The sequence below is a fragment of the Phyllosticta citriasiana genome (genome assembly GCF_038021145.1).
Source record: "Phyllosticta citriasiana strain CBS 120426 chromosome Unknown IWZ02scaffold_4, whole genome shotgun sequence".
NCBI lineage: Eukaryota > Fungi > Ascomycota > Dothideomycetes > Botryosphaeriales > Phyllostictaceae > Phyllosticta > Phyllosticta citriasiana.
The window spans coordinates 1655507-1680837 of NW_027117281.1; the positions used below are offsets into that span (position 1 = coordinate 1655507).

At 55.6% G+C, this 25331-nt stretch overlaps 9 protein-coding genes across 9 annotated transcripts; 4 read left to right on the top strand and 5 right to left on the bottom strand.

Moving 5' to 3' along the window:
• The first annotated feature begins 553 nt into the window (after positions 1-553).
• Positions 554-3755, top strand: IWZ02DRAFT_213485 (chaperone protein). The gene has a single exon (XM_066762718.1). It carries the CDS (start codon positions 926-928, stop codon positions 3698-3700), a length of 2775 nt encoding a protein of 924 aa, XP_066624732.1. The 5' UTR covers positions 554-925; the 3' UTR covers positions 3701-3755.
• A 724-nt stretch (positions 3756-4479) lies between these two features.
• On the bottom strand, positions 4480-5648 carry IWZ02DRAFT_213147 (uncharacterized protein). Its single transcript, XM_066762717.1, has 3 exons — positions 5189-5648; positions 4804-5131; positions 4480-4735 (listed from the first exon to the last, which is right to left on the bottom strand). Exons 1-3 carry the CDS (start codon positions 5382-5384, stop codon positions 4678-4680), a joined length of 582 nt encoding a protein of 193 aa, XP_066624733.1. The 5' UTR covers positions 5385-5648; the 3' UTR covers positions 4480-4677.
• A 265-nt stretch (positions 5649-5913) lies between these two features.
• On the bottom strand, positions 5914-7424 carry IWZ02DRAFT_489141 (uncharacterized protein; the record flags this gene model as incomplete). Its single annotated transcript, XM_066769538.1, has 4 exons — positions 5914-6552; positions 6599-6696; positions 6746-7106; positions 7314-7424. The coding sequence occupies 4 exons, from the start codon at positions 7422-7424 to the stop codon at positions 5914-5916; spliced, it is 1209 nt and encodes a 402-aa protein (XP_066624734.1).
• Positions 7425-8311: 887 nt separating this feature from the next.
• IWZ02DRAFT_213021 (D-arabinono-1,4-lactone oxidase-domain-containing protein) lies at positions 8312-10732 on the top strand. Its single transcript, XM_066762716.1, has one exon. The coding sequence runs from the start codon at positions 8807-8809 to the stop codon at positions 10562-10564; it is 1758 nt and encodes a 585-aa protein (XP_066624735.1). The 5' UTR covers positions 8312-8806; the 3' UTR covers positions 10565-10732.
• A 93-nt stretch (positions 10733-10825) lies between these two features.
• On the bottom strand, positions 10826-11426 carry IWZ02DRAFT_373852 (uncharacterized protein; the record flags this gene model as incomplete). Its single annotated transcript, XM_066764727.1, has 2 exons — positions 10826-10864; positions 10914-11426. 2 exons carry the CDS (start codon positions 11424-11426, stop codon positions 10826-10828), a joined length of 552 nt encoding a protein of 183 aa, XP_066624736.1.
• A 184-nt stretch (positions 11427-11610) lies between these two features.
• IWZ02DRAFT_447170 (uncharacterized protein) lies at positions 11611-12880 on the top strand. The gene is made up of 5 exons (XM_066767269.1): positions 11611-11738; positions 11800-11852; positions 11935-12231; positions 12315-12426; positions 12483-12880. Exons 1-5 carry the CDS (start codon positions 11687-11689, stop codon positions 12491-12493), a joined length of 525 nt encoding a protein of 174 aa, XP_066624737.1. The 5' UTR covers positions 11611-11686; the 3' UTR covers positions 12494-12880.
• A 185-nt stretch (positions 12881-13065) lies between these two features.
• Positions 13066-14562, top strand: IWZ02DRAFT_373832 (uncharacterized protein; the record flags this gene model as incomplete). Its single annotated transcript, XM_066764725.1, has 5 exons — positions 13066-13225; positions 13304-13515; positions 13564-13884; positions 13933-14036; positions 14190-14562. The coding sequence occupies 5 exons, from the start codon at positions 13066-13068 to the stop codon at positions 14560-14562; spliced, it is 1170 nt and encodes a 389-aa protein (XP_066624738.1).
• A 1563-nt stretch (positions 14563-16125) lies between these two features.
• IWZ02DRAFT_213620 (uncharacterized protein) lies at positions 16126-19574 on the bottom strand. Its single transcript, XM_066762719.1, has 3 exons — positions 19328-19574; positions 18747-19262; positions 16126-18692 (listed from the first exon to the last, which is right to left on the bottom strand). The coding sequence occupies exons 1-3, from the start codon at positions 19394-19396 to the stop codon at positions 16317-16319; spliced, it is 2961 nt and encodes a 986-aa protein (XP_066624739.1). The 5' UTR covers positions 19397-19574; the 3' UTR covers positions 16126-16316.
• A 1575-nt stretch (positions 19575-21149) lies between these two features.
• On the bottom strand, positions 21150-23760 carry IWZ02DRAFT_213670 (heat shock protein 70). Its single transcript, XM_066762720.1, has 4 exons — positions 23125-23760; positions 22423-23071; positions 21502-22371; positions 21150-21436 (listed from the first exon to the last, which is right to left on the bottom strand). The coding sequence occupies exons 1-4, from the start codon at positions 23420-23422 to the stop codon at positions 21235-21237; spliced, it is 2019 nt and encodes a 672-aa protein (XP_066624740.1). The 5' UTR covers positions 23423-23760; the 3' UTR covers positions 21150-21234.
• Between the last annotated feature and the right edge of the window lie 1571 nt (positions 23761-25331).

Genomic DNA, 25331 nt, shown 5'->3' on the forward strand with positions numbered 1-25331 from the left:
GGAGCAGCATACCATATACCCCAGTGCGCCAAGAGGACAGCGCAATCCAGTACTTAGAATCCCGAAGACCAACAACATGTCATTTTCCCCTTTCGTTAACCAATCGAAACCTAATTTCCCAGCATCATGTAAAAGGCTGGCATAATGGTGGGCGCCAAGAAGACAAAAGGAGCAGGTGGTGAGAGGGTTACGGGTGGAGGGTAGATCCTGCGGGGATGGGGGTGGGTTGGGTCCGCAGACGATGAGGCTGAAACGGGGAATTTTGTGGAGGGCAAAGAGGGTAGTGGAAGCCAACAGATGAAGAAGCATCGACCATAGAATTCATGGACTTGTTGGCCATCGGATGGGCATCCCCCTTGGTGGTGGTCGAGTCGTGGCACAGGAGGATTGGATGCCCGGTAGAGGTTGTCAGCACCAGGCGAGGAGGACGAGGCGAAGATTCAGGACATTTATCCGGATCCAGAGATACGTCTAAGGTACGTGTGTGTGTGCTTTTTGGGGGACCGGAGACCGGAGACCGGTCAAGGGGGCCGTCAGCGAGGACACGCACCGTGCTCTTATCGATAACGGAATGACGTCGGGTCGGGCGATCACCTACCTCAGGAGGCTTCCAAATCCTTGGAAGCATCCCGAAGCTTCAGGTCAGGTCGTTGCCGGCGACGGGGATGATGGTCGATTCTACTGGCAGCCTCCACCACAACATGGTTGCTTCTAGCATCCACAACTCACTCCACCCCCGCCCACCATATATTGCCCTCCCTGCTACGACGTTTCCTCTCCATCTCAAACAACAAGAATCAAACACGACGACAACACAAACACATCCGGGTCTTCCACGACTCTGAAACCCACCCACTTTACCTCTCTACCTTTCTCACCTTTGCTCTTAGTTTGATACCCTTTTACTGCGAAACCTCTCTTCACCATGTCCGCCCAAAACGGCATGCAGTTTACCGAGCGCGCTGCAAAGGCGTTGCAAGATGCTCAAGAACTCGCATCGCAATACTCGCACTCGCAGCTTATGCCCCTCCATGTCGCCGTCTCCCTCATCGACCCCCCACCCGACCTCTCCAAGGATCAGCAAGCAACCTCGCACGAATCTCACACCTCGACTCCACTCTTCCGCCAGGTGGTCGAGCGTGCCCACGGCGATCCCCAGCAGCTGGACAGGGCTCTTAAGAAGGCCCTCGTCCGCCTGCCGAGCCAAGACCCACCTCCAGAGCACGTCTCACTCGCTCCGGCCTTTTCCAAGGTCCTCAGAGCAGCCCACGAGCTGCAAAAGACGCAAAAGGACAGCTACATCGCCGTCGACCACCTGATCCAATCCCTCGCTCAAGATTCTTCGATCCAGAAATGTCTCGCCGAGGCAAACATTCCGAACCCCAAGCTCATCGACCAAGCCATCCAACAGATTCGGGGCTCTAGAAGAGTCGATTCCAAGACGGCAGATGCGGAGGAGGAACATGAGAACCTCAAGAAGTTTACGATTGACATGACGGCCATGGCGAGGGAAGGCAAAATTGACCCCGTCATCGGTCGTGAGGAGGAAATCAGACGCGTCATCCGCATCCTGACGAGACGGACGAAAAACAACCCGGTCTTGATTGGTGAGCCCGGTGTTGGAAAGACGACCGTCGTCGAAGGTCTGGCTCTCCGCATCGTCAACGCAGATGTGCCGGCCAACCTGGCTGCGTGCAAGCTGCTATCTCTTGACGTCGGTGCTCTTGTTGCCGGCAGCAAGTACCGCGGAGAGTTTGAGGAGCGGATGAAGGGCGTCTTAAAGGAGATTGAAGATTCCAAGGAGATGATTGTCCTCTTCGTCGACGAGATTCACCTGCTCATGGGCGCTGGATCCAGCGGCGAAGGCGGCATGGACGCTGCCAACCTGCTCAAGCCTATGCTTGCCCGCGGTCAGCTGCATTGTATCGGTGCAACTACCCTGGGTGAGTACCGCAAGTATATTGAAAAGGACCAAGCCTTTGAGCGTCGTTTCCAGCAAGTCCTGGTCAAGGAGCCGTCCATTGCCGAGACCGTCTCCATTCTCCGCGGCTTGAAGGAGAAGTACGAGACTCACCACGGTGTCACCATTCAGGATGGCGCCATTGTCTCTGCTGCCACTCTTGCCGCACGCTACCTGACCCAGCGTCGCCTGCCCGACTCTGCCGTCGACCTTATCGACGAGGCCGCCGCAGCCGTTCGCGTCACTCGCGAGTCGCAACCCGAGGCTCTCGACATGATGGAGCGCAAGCTTCGCCAGCTCCAAATCGAAATTCACGCTCTCGAGCGCGAAAAGGACGACGCCGCCCAGACTCGTCTTCGCGAAGCCAGGGCCGAGGCTGCCAATGTTGAAGAAGAGCTGAAGCCACTTCGCGAAAAGTACGAGAGCGAAAAGGCCCGCGGCAAGGAAATTCAGGAAGCCAAGATCAAGCTCGACCAGCTCAAGGTCAAGCGTGATGAGGCTGAGCGTAACGGCGACCTCTCGACCGCATCTGATCTCCAGTACTACGCCATTCCCGATGTCGAGCAGCGCATTGCTCAACTCGAGCATGCCAAAGCCAAGGCCGACGCTGAGATGCGGACGGACGAACACTCTCTCCTTACCGATGCCGTTGGACCTGACCAGATCAATGAAATCGTCGCCCGCTGGACCGGCATTCCAGTCACCCGCCTGAAGACGTCTGAGAAGGACAAGCTCCTCAACATGGAGCGTCACCTTGGCAACCTCGTCGTTGGCCAAAAGGAAGCCGTCCAGTCAGTCTCCAACGCTATCCGTCTGCAGCGGTCTGGCCTGGCGAACCCCAACTGTCCGCCCTCGTTCCTCTTCTGTGGTCCTTCGGGTACTGGTAAGACGCTGCTTACCAAGGCCTTGGCCGAGTTTCTCTTCGACGACCCCAAGGCCATGATTCGCTTCGACATGTCCGAGTACCAAGAACGTCACTCTCTCTCGCGCATGATTGGTGCTCCGCCGGGCTATGTCGGACACGATGCCGGTGGACAGCTGACTGAGAATCTTCGCCGTCGTCCCTTCTCCATTCTGCTCTTTGATGAAGTTGAGAAGGCAGCCAAGGAAGTCTTGACTGTTCTTCTGCAGCTCATGGACGACGGCCGCATCACCGACGGCCAAGGACGCATTGTCGACGCACGCAACTGCATCGTCGTCATGACCTCCAACTTGGGTGCCGAATTCCTCGCAAGGCCCAATGCCCCAGACGGCCGCATCGACCCACACACGCGCGAAATGGTCATGGGTGCGCTGCAGAGCTACTTCTTGCCCGAGTTCCTCAACCGTATCTCGAGCATCGTCATCTTCAACCGGCTCACCAAGAAGGAGATTCGCAAGATTGTCGACCTGCGCATTTCCGAAGTGCAGAAGCGCCTGAAACAAAACGGCCGCAACGTTACCATTGACATTTCCGACGACGTGCGCGACTACCTTGGCTCCGCCGGCTACTCGCCCGCCTACGGTGCGCGCCCGCTTGCACGTCTCATCGAAAAGGAGGTGCTCAACCGCATGGCGGTGCTCATCCTCCGTGGCAACATCCGCGACGGCGAGGTCGCCAAGGTCGTCCTTGAGAATGGCCACGTCCAGGTTTTGCCGAATCACGGCGACAGCGAGTTGGAGGAGGACGACGAGATGTACGACGAGGATGACACCGTGGCTGAGATGGAAGAAGACGGAGATATGGAGTTGTACGACTAAATGATTGGTCGTGGAAGAGTGATGGATGAAAGTGGCTGGTCTGATCGATTGGAGTAAGCAGAGGAGGAGACAGCAATTTCCTTGGCGTTGACCGGCGTTGAAAAGTATCACTTATCCCCCTTTTCTTTCTTTTCTTCTGTGAAAGCACCCTGGACGGTGCTTCACAACTCTTTGCAAAGAGAGCACGTTCGACGAATGATGGAGTATGGTTTCTTTGGAACGGGCTTTTTTCTCTTCTGGGATATGGGACTTGGGAATGGGTATTGCACATGGGGTTTTCTTTGGGTTAAAAGTATGATGGCTAGCACAGAGGAAGAGAGAGACAGACTTATTGCGGTGGTAGCTCAGCGAGTGGATGAAAGGGCATATCATGAATAGACTTGGAGTTCTCTCGTCATCTTGATGTCTTTGTTGAGTTAATGTGACTTGATCGGGTGAATAGGCCTTTGAAGCGCGAATGTTGCTACTTGCTTGCTTGGTGTTGACTGACTGCGTGCCCTTTTTACCTCCCATTATCATCTCGAGCATAGCTGGTGCTTGGGTTCGTTCGTAGACGTACTCAAAGTCGCTCGTGTGTCGCATACATGAATCTCGACTTGAACCCACGAGAGAATTTCGCTACTCTGTCTAGGTAATTGCATTTTGTAAAAACAATAAACGCTGTTCCTTATCCTCTCTTCTACACACACTAATCCTCCATCTCTCTCCGTCCACCCGCTCTGATAACTAAATTGAACATCGCGCCGCCGCCGCCGCTGCTGCGTGGGTATCCGTCCGTCCATCCATCCATCCAATTATCCATCCAATCAGTTCAGTTCGCCCATCACCGCTTAAAACAAAACAAGGGAAAAAAAAAAAAAAAAAAAAGGAAAGAAAAAGGAGAGAATAAAAGAAGAAAAAGCGCAAGAAAACCACCTCCACACCGCCCTACTGCCCCGCCTCCTTCGTCGTCGTCGTCAACGTCGTCGTGGTAGAGCTCATCTCACTCCCGCCTCCGCTTTCCCTCCTCCCCGCACCCATCTCCTCCATTCGCTCCTCTCCACCTTCTCGCTCTCCTTCCTTTGCGGCGGCGGCGGCGGCGGCGGTGTATGCCAGTTCAGCGCCCCGCCGCGGTCCAGAAGCGAAGTTGTAGTCGTCGTCCAGATCGTCGCGTGCGGCCATTAGGATGCGCCAGTCGGCCCAGGTCGATTTGAGGGAGGCGAGGAGGGATTGCATTGGCTTTTTTTTTCTTTTTTTCTTTTTTTTTTTGCTCTTGGTTTTGTTGGAGGAGGAGGGGTGGTGGTGGTGGTTTGAGAAGGTGGTGGTCGTTGTGTTTGCGGTGTTTTGATTGATTGATTAACTGGTCGGCGTAGATGTTGGTTGACTGGCTGGCCGGAGTAGAAAAGTAATGGTAAGGTGGTCGTGTGAGATGCAGGTGACCGGCTTCGGAATCGAGAAATAGTTTTTGGTTAGTCTGGTTGGTCCGTAGATAGGAAGGAGCAACTCAACTCCAGATTGTGTTGACAGCAAGAGAGAACCAAGACAAAGTCACCACCACCTCGGAGCCCTCTTCCTTATTATATGCAAGTGCCCGACAACCAACAGCTCTTGGCCCTGTAACCAAAAACCATGGGTGCGTGGCACAACCATACCACCTCAGCGCACAAGCCGCGACATTTCCGAGCCTGAGCCGAGCTTGGACCATGCATGGCAGCGCTGTTTTCGCTCGGGGGCAACCGGATCGCGCCGTTATTGGTTGGTCGGTTGGGGCCAAGGATGCGTGTGACGATGGTGATTTGATGTGCAGGCGGGATGTGAGGAAGTAAAAAATTCCTGCTTCCAAGGGGTGTCGTGGGTAGGGCAAGGTAGGGTGGGGCGTTCTGGCCGGCGGCAGGAGACAACGCGACCTTTTCTTTTTCTTTTTCTTTTTTTTTTTTTTACCGGTTGCTTGCAGATGGATGCTTGTTGGATTGTGTACCTGTTTTGAGTGTTGGATGTTGATCGTCGAGCCTTGTCAGGAGTCTTGTCTTCTAGATGCTCGGGCAGCTGGTGCCAAAGGTGGGAGGGAGCAGCTGCCTGTCGTCCATTGAATTAAGAGAGATTGAAGTCCTCTGATTGGTAGCATAATCGATGCAATCCATTCTATAATTCAGACGCATCGTAAAACACCATTCCAACTCTTTCACCAGTTCTACTCACGCCGATGGCCGCGTAGGTAGTCAGTCCATCTTGCTTCACACCGAGTTGTCGTCCGCTGGACCTTCTTTGCCATAGGCTTTCTTCGGATCGAGAACCTCGTACTTGTTCAGTCGATCCTGATCCTTATCCTTGTCGCTAATCATGACCGCCCTCATCTCGTCTCCTTCTGTATCCTTTGTCTGTCTGATGAAGAACCGCGCTGCCTTCTTCGACTCAGGGATGAATCCAGCGCCCTGATCAGGCCTGACAACAGCCATTCTCTTGTCCACCACGTTCGCAGCCATCAACGTACCGCCCAAGCTCAGCCACAGCCCTTTGTCGTGTCTGTGCCGCAGGATCAGGAAACTGTCGTAGAGCTGCACCGCGATGTTGACGCCAATGACGATTGTAATCGCCCATTGCCACTGCAGTCGCGGCCCGGAACCGTGGATCTGCCAGCGAACGGGTCCCTGCCGCGTCGTCATGCCCGGCACCTCTTCGAACGCCCAGTCGAAGGTGGTCAGCATGTTGGCAAAGATGAAGGCGACGACCATGGCGAGGCAGTCCATGAGCGTGTGGCCTTTGCCGAGTTTGACGACTGCGTTCGATACCCGCAGGGGCGACGATGGTGAGTTTGGTGGTTTATGGATTCGGGAAGAGGCTTTGTAGGCTGGGAGCGACGGCGTTGAACCAGTCTGAAAGCTCGTTAGCAATGCCGATGTTTGCAGCGGACGATGGCACGTCTTCGACTTGGGAGAATGGTGTCGAGCCGTAGCCATTTGGGCTGTAGTCGGGGGCTTGCGCGTCGAAATCATTCTCGACAATCCACTGCTGTATTGCTGTCGCTCTGTGAGTTAGAGAAAAGAGTGTTTTTGAAGATGTAAGAACCAAAGAGAACCTGCTTGACTGAAAGTGAGCACCCGGCTCCAGGAAAATCGGGATTGAGCGAGTCGGAAGGGCCTATGTCCAGCAAGATAGAGGCACTGTCTCTTGACGACGCGTTCCATGTCCCTGCGGAGTTCCCAGACGCTTCGGCACACGTCGTGTCCAGGAGAATGCCCGTCAGCCTGAATCTAGCTTCCCAGCCGATTGCTCTCCGAGCCCATGCGTTCGAGCTGCTTGTTCTTTGCTCGTCCCACATCTTTCCGGTTGCGTTTCCCTCCAAGGCAACTGTTTGAAACGATGGCGAAGACGTGCTCGTGACGTTGACATTGCTGTGAATCAAGGCGTGCTTGTCGTGGACAAGTTGCTATCCTGGGTCTTTTTCAGCTGTCGCATGTAACAACGAAAGATCGTCAAAAATGGACTTTGCTGCTATGATATGAGCCTAGCACGATTCAGAAGCTCATTAGCCACGTCGCCCGGAGTAATTGTGAGATGATCTCGACTCACCACATCCCAGGACACGCCGAATCAGCATGTTCCAAGCCTGCCCCCAAATTGAAATCTTGCTGACATTGGCAACACGCATCGTCCTGTTCGTAAAGAAGAAGCGGTCGTCATCGGCAGGATTGATAAAGCGGCTATCGGGCCACCATCTGGCTTTCGGAATGGCCACCGTGTTCATGGCAGCGCCCTGGAGCAGTAGACACACGCCTACTACAAGGGTCAGCACGAAGCGAGGAAGTCCAGATATTTACCTCCAGTCTTTGCTTTTGCGTCGCGAGTGGCAGTTGATGGCGGCGGTCCAAGGCTTGCTGAGCTCTTCGCTTATCTCAAAGTCCAGGGTAATCGCACCGCTGCCGTCCTTTGACACCATCAACCGCGTGATGGTCGTCGTAGAAACGTGATACAGCCAGTGGCGGACCATGTGCGCCAAAGCGGTGTTGACCAGTCCAAAGACCGCAAGCTGCGCGTCCGGGTTGGGTTAAACCTAACCTAGACGCGTTACCCTGTGAGAATGAAGGTGGTGAGTACCGGCATCACCAAGTGCAAGTTGGTAGAGCCCCAGCCTTCTTTCACCTCGTAAGGCTCGTCGTCGAAACTGTGCTTAATCCAAATCCAGCTCTTTTTGAGTGGGGCCAGCCACATGGTCTTTGGGTTGTCATTTCTCGTGCCAACGTCGTCTGCTCGAGCACCCGGCTCATCTTGCTGCTACCTGGCATCGCTCAGGCTCTCCTGACGATTGTTGTCTTCGCTGGTACGGCTACTGCCGCCCAAGTCCTCAAGTTTGATCCCTTCGAGAAGATTTCGACGCTAATCTGAGTTCATCGTGCTCAACGACCCTTGGCCACGGTAAAGTCATGGCGGCAGAGTTGTAGCTCTTCGCACAATGAAATGTCGACCAGCCTCGCGGCCTTGTACTACAATAGATGGGCAATCTAAGCATTGCAGCATTTTTGGTAATCTCAAGGGATAGGAGTCGTTGTTGTTGTCGTTGGGGGCGATGTTCCAACGCCATGGCTGGCTTGCAGGCGGATGACCAGGGTCTGCGAATTAGGTTGGCAGCCGCATCTCTTTTTCAACCTCATGCCTCATTTTCGGTGCACCCAGGCTCGTCTCGCGCTCAATTGATGGTCGTACCAGCGCGACTGAGTATCGAGCTTTCGATTCCCGATGACTCTACGATGGCATTTGAACGAATGTGCCCGACTCCGACCAAAGAAACGGCCAAAAGTCAGGATGTTTTCAGAAAAGACTTCCTATCCCCAATCCGTGGACCATGGACAACAGCAGCGGTGTTTAGACACATGACTACCCGATGAATTGGGCAGAAGTGGACCTCGGGAGCCGAAGGGAACCATAGAGTTTGCGGTTTTCTTCGGAGCTTTGCCGAGAGCGGAAATGTCGTCAGCGCAGAACTCGGCGGCATCCGCAGGCATTAATTGCAAACGACGCTACCGTCGCATGATTCAAAGACTATGAATCGTCGTCACCACTATTCCGACCTCTTCTCCAACCCTCCCCAAATATGCGCAGTCGATAGCTGTCGCCGCCGCCGCCGCCGCCATGACTGACACGCCACTGCCCACAAAGGTTGAGAACGAGCTTGCGAAGCTCGATTCTTCGGTCCCTTTTCGCGCTTCTAGATCCCATCATCACCACACTTGGGCGAATACCTTCCATGCGTATCCAGAGCTATACGTTCGCCCTCACTCTCTCGCCGAGATTCAAAAAGCCGTCGTTCTCGCCCGGAGATGTCGTCGACGCATCGTGCTCGTAGGCTGCGGACACTCGCCGAGTGACATTACCTGCACCTCGTCATGGATGATGAATCTGGACCACTACAACGAGGTGATGAAGGTCGACAGGGCAAAGGGCACCATGCTCGTGCAAGGCGGCATCAGGCTGTACCAGCTGAATGAGCGGGCAAAAGAGAATGGGCTTACCATGCCGAACTTGGGGAGCATCAACCAGCAGTCGATTGTAGGCGCTATGGCCACAGCAACACACGGCAGCAGCTTGAAGCATGGTCTTCTTTCGGGATCAGTACGTAGCCTACGCCTCGTGCTTGCCAATGGCTCTACCGTCTTGTGTTCTGCGGAGCAAAATGTGGACCTTTTCCGCGCGGCGCTGGTTTCCCTAGGTGCCTTGGGCATCATCGTCGAGGTCGAGTATCAATTCGTCCCGCACACCAATATCGAATGGGAGCAAAGGCTGCAGCCTCTGTCCTACGTGTTGGAAAATTGGGAAAAAGATCTCTGGACCTCCAAAGAGTTCACACGCGTTTGGTGGCTTCCATATATGAAGAGAGCCGTCATATGGCGGGCGGAGCAGACGAATAAGCCCGAGCGACCACCGGTGGACAGCTGGTACGGCGGATCCGTTGGGTACCACACCTACCACATCCTGTTGTGGGCTGCGCACTACGTTCCTCGCATCTTGCCGGCGATCGAGTGGTTTGTATTTGGCATGCAGTACGGATTCACGGACAACATCCCCACGTCGGCTGTCGAGCCCCAAGACACTGGCCTCCTTATGAACTGCCTGTACAGCCAATTCGTCAACGAGTGGGCTCTGCCTCTTCACAAGGGTCCCGAGGCTATCACTCGTCTGTCTGCTTGGCTCCACGGCGACGAAAAGGCATCCGGGATCCCCTTTTCCTCTCGTGGTGTGTGGGTACACGCTCCAATTGAGGTCCGCGTCTCCGATACTTCCATTAATTCCCAACCGCGTCCATTCCTGGATCCCACGAGCTCTGACGGCCCGACCCTGTACCTGAATGCCACTCTCTACCGTCCGTACAGCCTTGACCCGCCCGGCCGCGAGCAGTACTACAAGGCGTTCGAGTGGCTGATGAAGGAGCTCGGCGGCCGTCCGCACTGGGCCAAGAACTTTGCCACCGTCACCCACGAGGACCTGGTCAGCATGTACGGCGCCGACCTTGCAAGCTGGCTCGCGGTCCGCAACGACGTCGATCCCGACGGCATGTTCGTTGGCGACTGGCACCGTCGTGCTCTGCTGCCTCCTACCAGCCAAATCCCGCTTCTTCCGTTGGAGGAGCGCGAGACGACCCGCAAGCCTCATCGCAAGGGTGGCGTTGACTGGTTTGGTGAGCAAGCTGTGCGCACTGGCCCGGGAAGTTCGTCGAGCGACGAGAGCTTTGACATCTTGCACAGTGCCGAGGCAGAGTCCAGCCAGCTGTTGCATCACTTGCGGGATGATGCCGAGGAGAAGTCGTTTGAGGATGAATCTTTGTCCAAGGAGTTCCACAGTGAGAACCCGCAAACTGGAGTCACGGGTCCCAAGGTGTTCGATAAGATGTAGATGGCTTGAGCAATGGCATTTCCTTTACGAGTAAACGGAGTCTTGGAAAAAACCTCAAATGGCTTTGGACTTTTTAATGCTGCCTGTTGGATGTCTGGAGATTTTGGGTCGTGATGACCTTTACTCTCCCTCTGCAAATAGTTCTCTTGGGAGAAATTTGTCCAAACTCACGTCTAGTCTCAATCTTCTGTACATGCAATTTCAATGATGCAAACCAAAACTCCAGATGCGCCTGAATGCTCCCCATCAACTGCCCATCTCCTAATCCGAACCCGCATTTGCAAACTCAGAGACGTAATACTTCCCCCCGATTAGTCTTTTGCCAGCCTACAGGAGGTCACGGACGGACCCGCATAAACTGACGACTCACTTCTTTGACGTCCTCAGCCAGCTTGTCGTTCTTGAGAGTCGGAATCTTCCAGTTGTTGACGTTCCACCACCAGCGGCGGAGCCGGGCGCCGACCGATTGGCCGCTCAGCTGGCTGTTGCGGTTCCAGAAGCGCCAGCCGTCGAGGATCAGGCACCAGAGGGTGCCTTGTAGCAGAGGGAAGACGACTTGGTCTCGGAATGTGATGTAAGCCACGCCCCACTTGGTCTCGCACTTGTCGATGCTTTTGAGGTAGCTTTGCTCGAAGCGTAGGTCGGGCAGCGGTGGCAGGTGGTGGTGGCGAGGCGCGCGGTGCAGGACTGAGAGGGGGATTTCGTCTTCGTCGACTTCCGACGACGCGGGCGAGTGTACGTGGACGGGCTCCCGTGTGCTGGCGGTGGTGGAGGGATTCAGGTCATGGCGTGGGTCTGGGTTGCGCTGGATGCTTGCAGATTGGATTGTCGAGGCGACTTCGAAGGGACCCGGAGCTGACATGGTTGCGACGTGTTTGTGACTCGGCGATGGTCAATTGCTCTGGGCGATGAGGTGGACGATGGCATCTGGATCCAGCTGGCGGTGATGAACAAGGATGATAAGATTAGATGGAGGGTGGCATCTGATTGGCCGACCCCAGGACAGGACCCCAGTACCCTCGCTCCTGAGAGCTGGCTGGCGTGGGGCTCTCTCTACATTTCCCTCTCACTTCCTCTACCACTCTCCACCACTGCTCACACCCAACCAAGTCTTTCGCCAGAATGGGTAACACCAACTCTCAGATGCTGGATAGCATCGCCTCCAGCTCGAATTGTACGTTCCTCGCTCCTGCGGCTACAAGGTGGCCAAACAGCCCGGCTGACCAGCTCTACAGTCGACCGCGATGAAGTCGACCGCCTCCGCAAGCGCTTCATGAAGCTCGATAAGGTACCAAGCCCTTGAATCTTCGCGGGGCCTATGAGTCCTGTCGTCGCATATCTCGCCGCGCGAACGCTAAAGCTTAGCCTAGGACAACTCGGGCACCATCGAGCGCGACGAGTTCCTTTCCCTCCCTCAAGTCTCCTCGAACCCCCTCGCGACCCGCATGATTGCCATTTTCGACGAAGACGGCGGCGGCGACGTCGACTTTCAGGAGTTCGTGTCTGGCCTGAGCGCCTTTAGCAGCAAGGGCAACAAGGAGGAGAAGCTGCGATTTGCGTTCAAGGTCTACGACATTGACCGGGACGGCTACATTAGCAACGGAGAGCTCTTCATCGTGCTCAAGATGATGGTTGGCAGCAATCTCAAGGACCAGCAACTGCAGCAGGTACGCTTCCCACGAGATACGCTTGGGTCACGCGGGCACGAACGGCGGAACAACGAGTGGCTAATTGGACTTGCCTGGGACAGATTGTGGACAAGACTATCATGGAGGCGGATCTCGACCGCGACGGCAAGATCAGCTTCGACGAGTTTACCAAGATGGTCGAAAGCACTGATGTGTCCATGAGCATGACGCTTGGTACGCTCCCCGGCATACCCCGGCTTGATGATGGCGGCGCTGACTGCCTTGCCCAGACTCGTTTTGAGGATTCCATGTTTTTCTTTTTTTGCACAAAATTTGCATGCTTGGGTCGGTGCAGCATGGCGTTCGGCAGGATATTGGACTATTGGTTGGTGAGGGCCGCAGACGATGGGAGTGTCATTACATTATGGCCGTGGCCAACAAGTTATTGGACATGTGGAATCGAACTTCCCTTCCGCGAGGGGACATCCAAAGAGACTTTTACCATCGTGTGTGAACTGGGCCCTCTTCCGAGTCGCTGAGGTTGGTTTGCGCGGTGTACGGCCACGGACTGACCCAAAAATGGCCCCAAGGTCTACAACGTCTGGCTTGCGAGGCTCGTACTTACCAAAGTCTACAGCTTAGCCGCCACTCCTCCCGCCTTCTCAATACTTAAGTCAACAGCTGACCCACTTCAACCGAGCGTGGGGCATGGAGAAGCGCCACGATCTGCCATTTGTCAATCATGCGGCGTCTGACACCACCTCCACTCGAATCCATGTCACTGCCATGTCAACAGACTTATCTTTCCAAAATTACCGCCGAACCTGATGCTTTTCCTCCCATCATGATTTGCCGCGTTTCTTCTACCAAATTATGGGCGAGGTGCCCTTTTTTTCCAGGTTTGGATATACAGAAGATGACAGAGCAGACTGCCACGAAGCTTTGAGACGAATGCTCCCCGAACATGAGCTGATGACGCACAAGTACCAGGGCTACTGCAGCTACACCGTTTTGCTCTTGTACAGACCAAGACGTGCACATATCATTACACGGGAAGAAGAGGTAGACGGTCGCCACTCAGACGGCAAAGCCAAACTCGACATCGAACAAGAAGAAGCACTCAAACAGCCACCACCACCCAACGACCCCTTCTGGAACCAATCCCTCATCATCCAATTCAGACCCGCTCCCTTCGCCCTCGACATCGGCACTGCCCGCCTCGCCCGCACCATCTACGGCGCCTCCGCGCCGCAGGTGCGCTCCCTCGGCCTCTTCAGACCCCAAACTCACTACCACCAACACCACCACCACCACAACAACGATGTCCACCACGCTCACTCGAGTCGCAGACCTCTGACCGTCACCGCCCAGAGCCTCATCCCCGGCATCCCCTACAGCGCCATGCAGCCCTACCACTCGCGCCTCTCGCCCGCCCAGCGCACCCGCCAGGAAGCTCTAGTTCGCGACTTCGCAGCCTTTCTGGCGCGCGGCTGGCGGCGCGATGATGGCGAGCACCCACCCGGCCCCCTCGCCGCCGCCGCCACGCCGCACAAACTGCACCTGCTATCGCGGCGTCTGCCGTCGCGCGTCTTGCGGCGAGCGGCGGAGGAAACGCTAGAGCAGCTACCGCTGCTCGAGCGCTTGCCGCTGGCGCTGAATCACGGGGATGTTGTGCCGGGGAACGTCATGGTGGTGGGGACGTCGAGTGGTGGGCGGCTGGGGGGACAGAGACAGGGAGAGGAAGGGGAGGAGGAGTGCTGCAGGATGGCGGGCCTCGTCGACTGGGCCGAGGCGCAGGTGGGGCCGTGGGGCGTGCCGCTTTACGGGTTGGAGTTTTTGCTTGGGTTCGTTTGGAAGGGTTTGTCGTCGTCGTCGTCGTCGTCGTCGTCGGTGTCTGCTGCTGGGGGGAGCGAGGGGAAAGGGGAAGCGGTGTCTTGGAAGGGGGAGAGGGACGGTGGTGGAGCGGCATGGGGCGCCGACGCCCACACCCTCAACAGCGGCACTGGCGACCCGACGACGACAACGACGACGACGACGTGGCGCTGGACGTATTACGACTGCGCCGCGCATCTGCGACGCCTTTTTTGGACCGAGTTGAAGGGGAGGATCGGGGAGTTGGCGGCGGATGGTGATGGAGAAGGGGAGGGAGAGGGGAAGAAGCTCATGCAATCGGTGCGCGTGGCGAGGGATGTGGGTGTTTTGCTGTGGTTCGGTTTTGCGTGGGATGAGGGGCGGATTGATCGCGTTGTTAATTCTTTGGATGATCCGAGGGAGGTTTTTCTTTTGGAGACTTTTTTGGGCGGTGGTGCGTTGGCGGGGGAGGGGGATTGGGGTGGTGGTAGAGAAAAAGGTGGTGGGGTCAAGCTGTAAGGGAGAGAGAGAGAGAGAGAGAGAGAGAGAGAGAGAGGGATCAGGGGGAAAGTCGGGTAGTTTTAGGGGCTTGTAGAGAGAGGAGTTGTGATGAAAGTCAACTCAGAAAACTTGGTTTGATGAGTTTGGTGACAAAGCCACTGAGAGCGCACCTACCTAGACAAGTTCCCTTTAAAGACGCAGTAGTACTCGTCCCCATCATCTACTCACCCATTTACTCCTCTACCTCACTCCTCACTCCTCACGAGGCATGATCAAACCAAAAGGCGAAAGCACCTCGCAAAACACCACGACACATACACTAAACTGTACCCCTTGCACAAGTGTATAGATTTGCCATTTCATTACTACCCTGAAACCCGATATCTTGCCAGTTCCCATTCCACAGTCTCTTTACCGCCAGTCAGTCAGTCAGTCAGTCAGTCTTGCATCCATCCGGCCGTGTAATACCGTCCGTCCCTCAAATACTAATTGAACGAGTCAGATCAGATCAGATCAGATCAGATCAGATCCATCCGTCCGTCCGTCCGCTGCCTTGTCGTGTATGTGTCTAAGATTATTTGCTATTGCTGTGCGCCTCGATTGGCTGACTGCGAGTTGGGTCGTTGGCTTGCCATGTGGCACGTCGTTTTGGTTGGATGCAGGACTAGGTGGATGGCCATCGAGTGGGTAGGCGAGCGGCAGGAAGGCAGACAGACAGACAGGCAGGCAGGCAGGCAGGAAACAGAGAAAAACAATAGGTAGACAGATGGCAGTATGAGATGGATGGATAGGTAGACAGACGATTAAATCTCCGACACTGATCTTTCTCCGTCTTTCCTTTGAACCGCCATTCGAGCCCGCCGTATATTTGTGTGCCCAGACAGCGGGTCTTTCCGTTCATCCATAAATCCATCCATCCATGACTGCTACCATGCCCACACTGTGGTTGCGCAACACCGCCCACGCACATCCAACGCCTCGACTAGGCGCCGCAATTGCTTCCGAGGCATCCACGCCTGTCTGCCTGTCTGTCTGTCTGCCTACCTCGTCCCTCGCAGCCCAGTCCAGATAACCCCACTCCACTCGATCCAAGATCCGTTGGGAGAAATTTTGGTACAGCCGTTACCAAAATCGACAACCAGGAAGAGGAAAGACAGCACACGTTTTAGAAAAGGAGAAGAAGCAGCGGCAAAAAAGGAAGAAGAGGATGACGCCCCCAACGCATTGCAACGCAGCGAAACGAAGCAAAGCCAAGTCAAACCAAGCCACGGGACGATTCGTCAGCGAGAAGAAAACTAGTGTAGCTTGCCAGTCTGGCATCAAGATCAATGCCAAACGTTGCTCTGATGGCGACGAAGAAGTCGAGATCAAGCAAATCTCAATCAGATAAGCGGGTGGATAAAAAGGCAGGTAGTCGATATGCTTGGAGTAAAGCAAACCAAAGCAAAACACGCATGTAAGCACGCACGCATGCGAAAAACACGACTAAAAACTCTTTTTTGATTCAAATCCGTCCGCGCTACAACCGGGGGGGTACACGGGGACGAAAGATGACGAAGAAGAAGAAGAAAAAGGAGGGGAGGAGACGAGCTCCAAGGTATCAAAAGGGGAGGTGGGTGCTGGCGACAACTGACTGACTGACTGACTGCGTCCAGTGCGTCGTCGCCAGAGATGTGGGAAAGAGAAAAGAGGGAGAAAAGGAGAGACGTGAACGAAGCAGCTTCAACCCAGACCACCACTGTTCCTTCCGCAGGTCGTCCGACAACGACTGATTATATCATGCCGCCGGGGCCCCACGTGCCGTTCTGCCTCAGCCGCCTCAGCGTCTCGTCCTCGCTGATGTCCTCCCTGACAACCCTCTGGCCGTGCGGAGGAAAATTCGCCTGCGTCGGCGTAAGGACATTCGTCTCCGCCTCGGGCTCAGTCACGACGCGGCGCAGCGCGGGCATGTTGTCGCCCTCGTGTGGCGCCCACTCGTCGCTGGAAGACGAAGGGGGGTGGTACGTGCGCCTATTGTGGTGCACGCGCAGCGGCTCCGAGAAGTTGCGGTATGTGGAGGCGCGCGGAGTTCCCTCGCCGTCGCTGTAACTGGAGGAGGCATGTGCGGAGTTAAAGAGCGAGTCGTCGTTTGTCGTTGTAGCGGCGCCCGTGGCAGTGACTGGGGCTCCGAGGCGTCCGTTATCCGTCTCAGTATCGGAGACTTCGGGCTCAGAATTAGGGAGGACAGTGTCGCCAGAGCGAGCATCAGGGATGGCAGTGGCGGGCGAGGAGAGACTCGTCTGAGACTTTTCCCGTGCCGCCGCGGCAATGACTAGAGCTGGGTGAGGCACAGAGGTGTGGTTGTCGTCGGTGGTTTCGGCGCGCGAGAGCGTGCGCGAAAAGGTCTCGTCCTCAATGCTGGCCTCGTACAACGTGCTGAAGGGTCGATCTTTGCGGCGCCGCGGCGCAGTGACTAGCGGTGGCATCTCCAGGTCAAACTCAGACTCGTCCGTGAGCGTGAAGTCTTCAGCACTGGGAGGGGAGTTGGCGAGCTGGGGAGGAGAAGGCTCCGGCGGCGACTGATGCTGATGCTGAGGCTGGGACTGAGACTGAGACTGAGAAAGCGCGCTGTGGTTGAAGGGGACGTAGTTGTTGTGCTGAGGCGCGTCCGAGCGGTCTGACCAAGAGGTGCTCACTACACGAGCACGGGTGACAGTATGTTGCTCAGATTGGCGGGGTCGATGCCGGAGGGGAGGAGTTTCTGCGCGGAACGGATCATAGTCGTCCAAATGAGCCGGCATCGGCCGCTTGAGCGGTTGCTCGTGTTCCTGAAAGTTGTTTTGGTAGCGCTCCTGCTGATGACCACTTTGTTGCTCGTGGCCACGCTGATCGTGGAAGCCACCGTGGTATTGCTCGTGGGGTGTGTTGTTCCTGCTCTGGTGTTGCATCTCATATGCTGGGCCTTGCGGTCCCGGCGATCGGCGGTTGTAATCGTAAGACGCAAACTCTGATTCTCCGTGACCAGGAGGTGCGGGTATGTAGCGGCCCATGGGAGTGTGGTTGCGCATAGGACCTGGGGACGGGCGTCCCATTGGCGTTGGGCCGCGTCCATGCTCCATGTGGTTATAGTAATCCTGCTGCGCCATGTGCGGCTGACCCATTGGTGGCTGACCATGGGGAGTAAAGGAACGCTGTTGGCCAGCGCTAAATGCAGTATCACTTCTGGGTGGCGGACCGTACATTCCGGGTCCGGGAGTGCCGCGATTTTGGGGAGGAGGGCCTTGCGGATGTCCCATTGGCGTGAATGAGCGATCTTGGCCGACGCTGAAGCCAGTGTCGTTTCGCCTGGGAGGGCCATAACCGTCTGGGCGACCAACCGCAGGTGGACCTCCTCTGCCAGGATTCGGCGTAGGCACTGGACGACCAGCCGGTGTGAAAGCGCGCTGCTGAGGACCATTGGTGAGGGAGCGTTCGTATTGAGGATTAATGGGCGGGACTGGCGGAGCTGGAGAATTGTAACGAGGGGGACCCCGGTTTCCTCCCATATCGCTGGCATTGCCAAGTAGCGTAGCGTTGGATCCGTAGCTCGTGCTGGACCATGACGAGTCCTGTGTGTCGGTCCGATGGATTCCCGCGGGAGGAAGTTGGGGCAAAGTAGGTTTGCGCGACACTTGGCTGCGGTTGGCAGAGCCAAGTGTTGTCGACGAGTTGGACCTGGTCGGCTGGCGAGAACTGTAAAGAGGAAGTGTGGAGACGGAAGACTGATCCGAGCGTTGGTACTTGAAATCGCTTTCGAGACTCTCTGGAGAACCGTTTAGATTTGGCAGCGTCGGATTTCTCGGAATGGTAGGTCGACCGTCCGCAGCCGCGTTCGCCGCAGCTTTCCGTGCGGCTTTTTCTTCCTCCAGACGAATTTCCTTGTCCGCCTTGTCCAGTGCCGCCCTGGTCGTGTTGCTCACGACACGATCCAACCGTTTGTCGACCTTGCGCCGGCAATACCTGGACAAGGAGCCGTCGACGCTCGGAATGTAATGCCAGAGAAAGAGCAGGTAGAAGACGGCTGCCAAGATGAGTGCAAGGGCCGAAAAAACCCAAACGACGAGCGTGAACAACATGGTCGACAGAATTACTGCCTGCTCCTTGTTCTGATCGGCCAGAGTTTCGAGGTTCTTGAAGAATTGGTCAACGCCCGAAGTGTTGTCCTTGGCAGCATGATCACCGACGGGAAGCAGGTCAGCCTTCATCGCAGCCCAGAGGGTCAAAGCATTGACGACTTGGCGAGGACCCTCGGCCAAGAGAATGCGTATCGCGCCCTTGAATTGGAAGTAGACGAAGAGCGCGATGTAGTCGACGCCCTTTTTACTCTTGGTGAGCTCGGCGAAGACCAAAAAGCGCCTCCAGCCACGGCCACCCTTGTATATTCTTGAACTCTGGAGTCTGGCTGCCAAGGGGTCCAAGTAACTGTCGGCGACGCCACCGCGACGGATGACGCGCAGAGCTCGGATCCACTCGAAGCCACAGAGCACCCACGAGAAAATGATGCAGCCGGCGAAAATCCATTTCGAAATGGAAAGCTTGATGGTTGGGTTGACCTGGCTGGACCATTTGTTGAAGGCGAGCAAATTTACGGCAGTGAAGGTGTCGGCGGCGTAAACGGCGATGTTGATGGCGCTAAGGATCCAGAGCCAGAGGTAGGAGAGCTTCGTTTTCCATGAGGACGACGTGAAATCCGTCAGGGTCTAGCCAATGTCAGATTCCTTCCCTTCCGAAGCGACGCCCAGTAAGATGCGACGCGATGACTTACAATATAGTCCCACTTGGAATCCTCGCTTATGGCCCCCTCGTTGTCTCTGTTGCGTCCAAAGCAAGGCATGGTGAATGTCTAGAAAAGAAAGAAGAAGACCAGTCCTGCTGAAGAGTGGGGGGGTATCGAGAGGACTAGAAGAGAGAAAAGTGAAAAGTAAAAAGTGAAGCAGATGCCAGATCTGGTCAAACTAGCACATCCAAGGAGAACAGCGCAGCTGAACGTGGGACCGCCGGCGGGAGGGAAGAGAGCTGAGCGAGAGAAAGGCGGTGGAATTGGGTGGAAGAGAGACGACGGGCTTGAATTGTATCAAGCGAGTTTGTGCCTGAGGTGGTGCAGAAAAAAGGTCCCGTGGAATGACGCCTCGCGTTTCGTCCGAAGGGAAACACAGAGCGATGGTAGTGAGCGTGGGGGAGGGGGCGCGCCTATTTTGGGAGGGTAGTGCCGGGAACGAGGGGCATATTTGGGTTGGTGGACAAAGGAAGGTAAGTCGGTATTATGGTGGTGAAGAATTGACTGGAGTGGTCGGACGCCGTCGACGGCAGCGGCGCGCAACGGCTACAAGCCCAGCTCAGCGACGGTGAGGTTAGACAAGGGCGGAGGAAGGGCGACGAGGAAAAAGATTGTTGACGAGAAGGAGAGGACGAGCAGGCGGAGGACATGGCTCGAATGTTAGCGCCGGGGTCGGATAAGAGAGAGTCGGTGGAGAGGTGAGAGAGTTGTGGGCGGCAATGCGAGTGTTTCGCAGGCCTCAAACATGAGGAGGGACCAGGACCAGGACCAGGACCAGGACCGGGACTTGGACTGGGACTGGGACTGGGACTGGGACTGGGACTGGGGGCGGGCGGGTACCCGGCGCCGCTCTCTACCTGCGTCAGTGCGCCGCCTCAGGGCCAGCCAGCCAAGACAAAACACTTGCACAGGTCCTTTGTTACTGGTTGAATGCTAGCAACATGTACCTACATCTAGGTACCTATCGAAGACCCCCGATACTTTTATTGTCGAGTGCTTCCTGTTCTGCTTGTGTGTCAATCCACAGGTGAGAGCGAGAGCTCCCCTGCTTGCTTGCTTGCTTGCTTGCTTGCTTGCTTGCTGTCTGTCTGTCGTGCATAGTGCCATGGCCTTCGGCTGGTTCGGGAGTGCGGCACAGGCGCCAAACCACTCGACCTCAACCAACTCAACCAACCCACCACCTCATCCCATCAAACCGCTTCACTCTGATTTTTTTCCGCACACCTGGCCCGTTTACTCGTTTACTCGCACTCGTTTCTCGCCCCTCCGCACCATCATTTGTTTCCTGCTCGCTTCTCAACTCGCCCGCCTGCCACCGCCGTCGTCGTCGTCGTCGCCGCTCCGGCGGTCAACCTGTGACGCTCGCGCTGTCGCAGGCGGGCTCCACCCTGCCTTAACCGTTGGGAGGGTCCCGGCCAAATTGACCATGGTTCGCCGATTAAATTTGACAAAGTGTGAAAGGTGCAAGCAAGCTCTCAACCTCGGAGTATCTGAGCCTAAAATGACAATCGCCCTGCTCGTGTCTTCGTGTTTGAATCATCCGCCCGCCCACGTCGACCCGCGGCGCAAGCTCGATTGGGATGCGCGTCGTCTTTTCGATCTTCGGCTTGGCGACCGAACACCCCAGCCGCCCTGCGCCACACCTGTGGCTTTGCATCACTGCCTGTCACTAACCTCATCTGCTGTCACCACCCGACCTCTGCTGTGCCACTGCTGCCTTTCATAAAACCTGTCCATTGTGCTCTCACGCTTCTTAATTTCTTGCTTCTGTAGAATCATTCTCCTCTGCCAATCATGAACGTCTTGATAAGAATTTTTCTTTTTTACAAGCTCTCCTAACCCCGTCATGATGCTGGAAAAGAAACCAATGAAACGAAACCTTCTGCTCTTCCCTCTTACAACTCGTCGTGGCCGCTGGGCTCGTCGTCGTCGTCGTCGGGCGTGCCACCTGCGCCGCTGTAAAGCTTGCTGGTGATGGGGTATGCCACGTTCGACAGCTTCTCCTTTTGCTCCTCAAAGTCCTCGGTTGACGCCGAAGCCGCATTCTCGTCAAGCCAGTCCTGAGCCTCCTTGACAGCGTCCAAGATCTGCAAGCCAGTGCGTTAGCCCACGTTTCAAATCCAAACCCTCGCGTTAATGCAGTAATGCTTACCGTCTCCTTGTCCTCGTCATCAATCTTGCCGCCAAGTCCATTCTCGTCATTGGCCTGGTTCTTCAAGCTGAAGGCGTAGTTCTCCAGAGAGTTGCGGGCCTCAATCTTCTCGCGAGTAGCCTTGTCCTCTTCGGCGTACTTCTCGGCCTCGGCCACCATGCGCTCAATTTCATCGGCGCTGAGGCGGCCCTTGTCGTTGGTGATGGTGATGGACTCGGACTTGCCAGTGCCCTTGTCACCGGCCGAAACCTTGAGAATTCCATTGGCATCGAGCTCAAACGAGACCTCAATCTGAGGAACACCGCGAGGCGCCGGAGGAATGCCAGTGAGCTCAAACTTGCCGAGCAAGTTGTTGTCCTTGGTCATCGAACGTTCACCCTCGTAGACCTGGATCAGGACAACCGGCTGGTTGTCAGCCGCAGTCGAGAAGATCTGGCTCTTGCGAGTGGGGATTGTAGTGCCGCGCTTGATCAGCTGCGTCATGACACCGCCAGTGGTCTCGATACCGAGAGTAAGAGGGTTGACATCCATGAGGACGACTCCAGAAGCCTCCTCCTCGCCGGCCAAGATACCACCTTGGACAGCGGCACCATAGGCGACAGCCTCATCGGGGTTGACGTCCTTGCGAGCCTTCTTTCCGAAGAACTCCTCAAGCATGGCCTGAACCTTGGGGATACGGGTAGAACCACCGACAAGGACAATGTCATCAATGTCGGCCTTCTTGAGCTTGGCGTCCTTGAGAACCTGCTCGACGGGCTTGAGCGTCTTCTTGAACAGGTCATTGTTAAGCTCCTCAAATTTGGCGCGGGTGAGCGTCTCGGAGAAGTCATTGCCATCGTGAAATGACTCGATTTCAATCTTGGTCGACATTTGCGAAGAACTGTGTCCTGTTAATGTTTGTCCGTGGTGAATCTTGCGCGCTGAAACTTACAGAGTACGCTTGGCCTTCTCGACTTCGCGCTTCAGCTTACCCATGGTCTTGGGGTTCTTGGAGATGTCGACATTGTTCTTCTTGTTGTACTGCTTGACAAAGTAGTCCATGACACGGTTGTCAAAGTCCTCACCACCAAGGTGAGTGTCACCAGCGGTAGCCTGGACCTCGAAAACGCCCTCGTCGACAGTGAGGATGGAAACATCAAAGGTACCACCACCAAGGTCGTAGACGATGATCTGGCGTTCGGACTTGTCATCCTTCTTGTCAAGACCGTAGGCCAGGGCAGCCGCAGTGGGCTCATTGACGACACGGAGGACGTTCAGGCCGGCAATGGTACCAGCGTCCTTGGTAGCGGCACGCTGGGCGTCGTTGAAGTAGGCCGGGACAGTCACAACGGCGTTGCGAACAGTCTCTCCGAGGTAGCCCTCGGCGACTTCCTTCATCTTGCCGAGAACCATGGCGCTGACCTCCTCGGGGGTGAAGGTCTTGTCCTCGCCCTTGACCTCGACGGTGACACGCGGTTGACCACCCTTGTTGATAACCTTGAAGGGGAAGTGCTTGATATCATTCTGGACGTCCTTGTCGCTCCACTTGCGTCCAATCATGCGCTTAATGTCGAAGATAGTCCGGTGGGGGTTCGAGGCGTCTATGTTGATGTTAGCTGTTGAAAAAAAGTTGGCGGCCAGCAACGATACTTACATTGGTTCTTGGCGGCGTCACCGACAAGACGTTCCTCGTCCGTGAAAGCGACCCATGAGGGCGTGATGCGGTTACCTTGGTCGTTGACAATGATTTCAACCTTGCCGCCCTTCATGACACCAACACAGGAGTAGGTGGTTCCCAGGTCGATACCGACGACTGGACCCTTGACGGCGCCCTCGTCGGCCTGGGCCCTCGCCGTGCCCAGCAGCACCATGGGTGCGCAGATGACGAGGAGGAGGTAGAGGACCGTAGTCCATTGGAAGCGCGAATTGGCGCCTCTCGACCGCCGAGCCATGACAAACGGTGGTGTGGGTTGTCAATCAAATGGTCGATGTAGCTAGCTGTAGGGAAGCTGTAGTTGTGGCTTGGAAGCTTTGGTCCGGCGCGTCTCTCAAAGCGCGGAAAAGAAGAGAGAGAGAGGGGGGTATCACAGAAAAGACGGAGAGGAAGAAATGGTCTGGTGGAGAGAGACCGGTGATGTGGTGAGAGAAGATAAAGCCTCAAACCCTGGTAGAAGAGGTTTATGTAGGCGCTTTCCCAAGTCACCACCGTTGCCTTTTCGCTGATGCTTGAGCCCGCGGGTAATCAGCGTCGCCGCCTCCGGAAGGGGCTTAGCGCAAGGGCCGTAGCCGCAATAGAGCAAACTGCAACCTGTCCTTTACGATGGCACCTGAAGCTTCCAGAACACGGCCCCAATAATCCTCGGCCCTCCTCTATGAATATTCATGTCCCCGATGCTTCTTCAAGAAGCTCACTGTTGCTCCTTGTCGTCGACCACAAACTGATCGCCTCTCCATCTATAACCTGGCTTGGCGCCCGGAACTTTGGCCCTCCGCTCGCTTCCTTCGACAGCTTCAGACAAGACACCTGGCATCTCTTTCTAGCTCTTTGACGGAACGTTGCTCAAATCTCTGAGCGCCACCACCACTTTGACTCATGCTTTTAAAAGGTTTCTTCCAGGGACATGCCGTGGGGCGTGCTTTGCAACGTGGTCTTGTCGTCCATGGCAATTCTCGTGGCGCTAAGTCCCAACCCCATGTCACACTAATTCGCGTGCGCTGTGGTCCCTTGTGCTAGCTTAGAGTTGGTCCTGGGGATTTAGTAGAGTGTGCAGATAACTTGTTAAATTCCCTTGCATCGCCATTTTTTCTTTTCTATCATGATGGTTAGCTTTTTTCACAATATCCACTATCCCAGCCTTCCTAATCGGGAAACTCGCCATTTTCAATTTGCATCACGATGATGGCAGGTCGGTCAGTGGCGTGGATGAGTCGTCCGCCCCTGGTGGCGCGCCGCCTCTGAAGACTTTTCCTGCATCGCCTCACCAACTATATGACTGCTTCAGTGGTCGCCTCTTGCCACGACTTGGAGCCACGTTTTGCATGTCCATTATCTTCTAGTCCCTTCCGAATAGCAGCTGCGCATGAATGACAAGAAGCACTTGTTCGCTGAGGGCACTTCGGATGGATGTATAGTCCCAACGTCAATCCAACCCGTCACATGGAGTGAATGGATGCCCCTCATCTCTTCCGCGACAGAAAGGATCAAAAGATCAAACCTCTCCCTAAAAGGGCAGCTCTCTTACCCAACACCCAAAACCAAGAACTAGCAACAATTCCACCCTCCCTCTAATCCAAACATCAACGTCAACATCCATCCCTAATCAAACCCCCGCACTTCACACTTCACACTTCGCACCTCTCACCTCTCACCCTCGCTGCCTGGCCCCTCACCACATCATCACCCACAGAAAAAGGGGTCCAATCGCCTACTATGGCAAGCGCAGTCTCGGTGACTAGTACAGTCTGCTCATCGCATCTCATCTCATGTCATCCACGGATACACGTATGTATGCATGTATTTACACTCTCACTGTGTTTGTACACAGCCGGCTAGGTACATATGTGACAGTGTGGGCAACTAGCTGTGCACATAGACACTAGACAGTCTACGTGTCTGGCAGTCCAGGCCAGGCCAGACCAGTGCAGTGCAGTGCAGTGCAGTCAAGTCTCTGGCGGCAAGCATGTGTGTCCCTATAAACGCTTCCCAGGGGCCGGACGCCAAATCCCACCCACCACTGGCATATCTGGGAATCCACTCTCTTGCACCCAGCCATCCGTCTGTCCGGCCGTCTGTATGTCCATCCAGCGCAACAAGACATTAGCAATCTGGGGAATTATACCACGATTGACGGACGTCTGGAT

Coding starts and splice junctions, on each gene's coding strand:
- IWZ02DRAFT_447170 (XM_066767269.1), top strand. CDS start 11,687: ATGGGTAACACCAACTCTCAGATGCTGGATAGCATCGCCTCCAGCTCG. Junction 11,853..11,934: donor GCTTCATGAAGCTCGATAAG/GTACCAAGCCCT, acceptor AGCTTAGCCTAG/GACAACTCGGGCACCATCGA. Junction 12,232..12,314: donor AGGACCAGCAACTGCAGCAG/GTACGCTTCCCA, acceptor TGCCTGGGACAG/ATTGTGGACAAGACTATCAT.
- IWZ02DRAFT_213620 (XM_066762719.1), bottom strand. CDS start 19,396: ATGCCTTGCTTTGGACGCAACAGAGACAACGAGGGGGCCATAAGCGAG. Junction 19,263..19,327: donor ATTCCAAGTGGGACTATATT/GTAAGTCATCGC, acceptor GACATTGGCTAG/ACCCTGACGGATTTCACGTC. Junction 18,693..18,746: donor TGAAGGCTGACCTGCTTCCC/GTCGGTGATCAT, acceptor CAATTCTTCAAG/AACCTCGAAACTCTGGCCGA.
- IWZ02DRAFT_213485 (XM_066762718.1), top strand. CDS start 926: ATGTCCGCCCAAAACGGCATGCAGTTTACCGAGCGCGCTGCAAAGGCG.
- IWZ02DRAFT_213147 (XM_066762717.1), bottom strand. CDS start 5,384: ATGGTCCAAGCTCGGCTCAGGCTCGGAAATGTCGCGGCTTGTGCGCTG. Junction 5,132..5,188: donor TGCTGTCAACACAATCTGGA/GTTGAGTTGCTC, acceptor AACTATTTCTCG/ATTCCGAAGCCGGTCACCTG. Junction 4,736..4,803: donor CGCTTCTGGACCGCGGCGGG/GCGCTGAACTGG, acceptor GAAGGTGGAGAG/GAGCGAATGGAGGAGATGGG.
- IWZ02DRAFT_213021 (XM_066762716.1), top strand. CDS start 8,807: ATGACTGACACGCCACTGCCCACAAAGGTTGAGAACGAGCTTGCGAAG.
- IWZ02DRAFT_213670 (XM_066762720.1), bottom strand. CDS start 23,422: ATGGCTCGGCGGTCGAGAGGCGCCAATTCGCGCTTCCAATGGACTACG. Junction 23,072..23,124: donor TGACGCCGCCAAGAACCAAT/GTAAGTATCGTT, acceptor ACATCAACATAG/ACGCCTCGAACCCCCACCGG. Junction 22,372..22,422: donor GAGAAGGCCAAGCGTACTCT/GTAAGTTTCAGC, acceptor AACAGGACACAG/TTCTTCGCAAATGTCGACCA.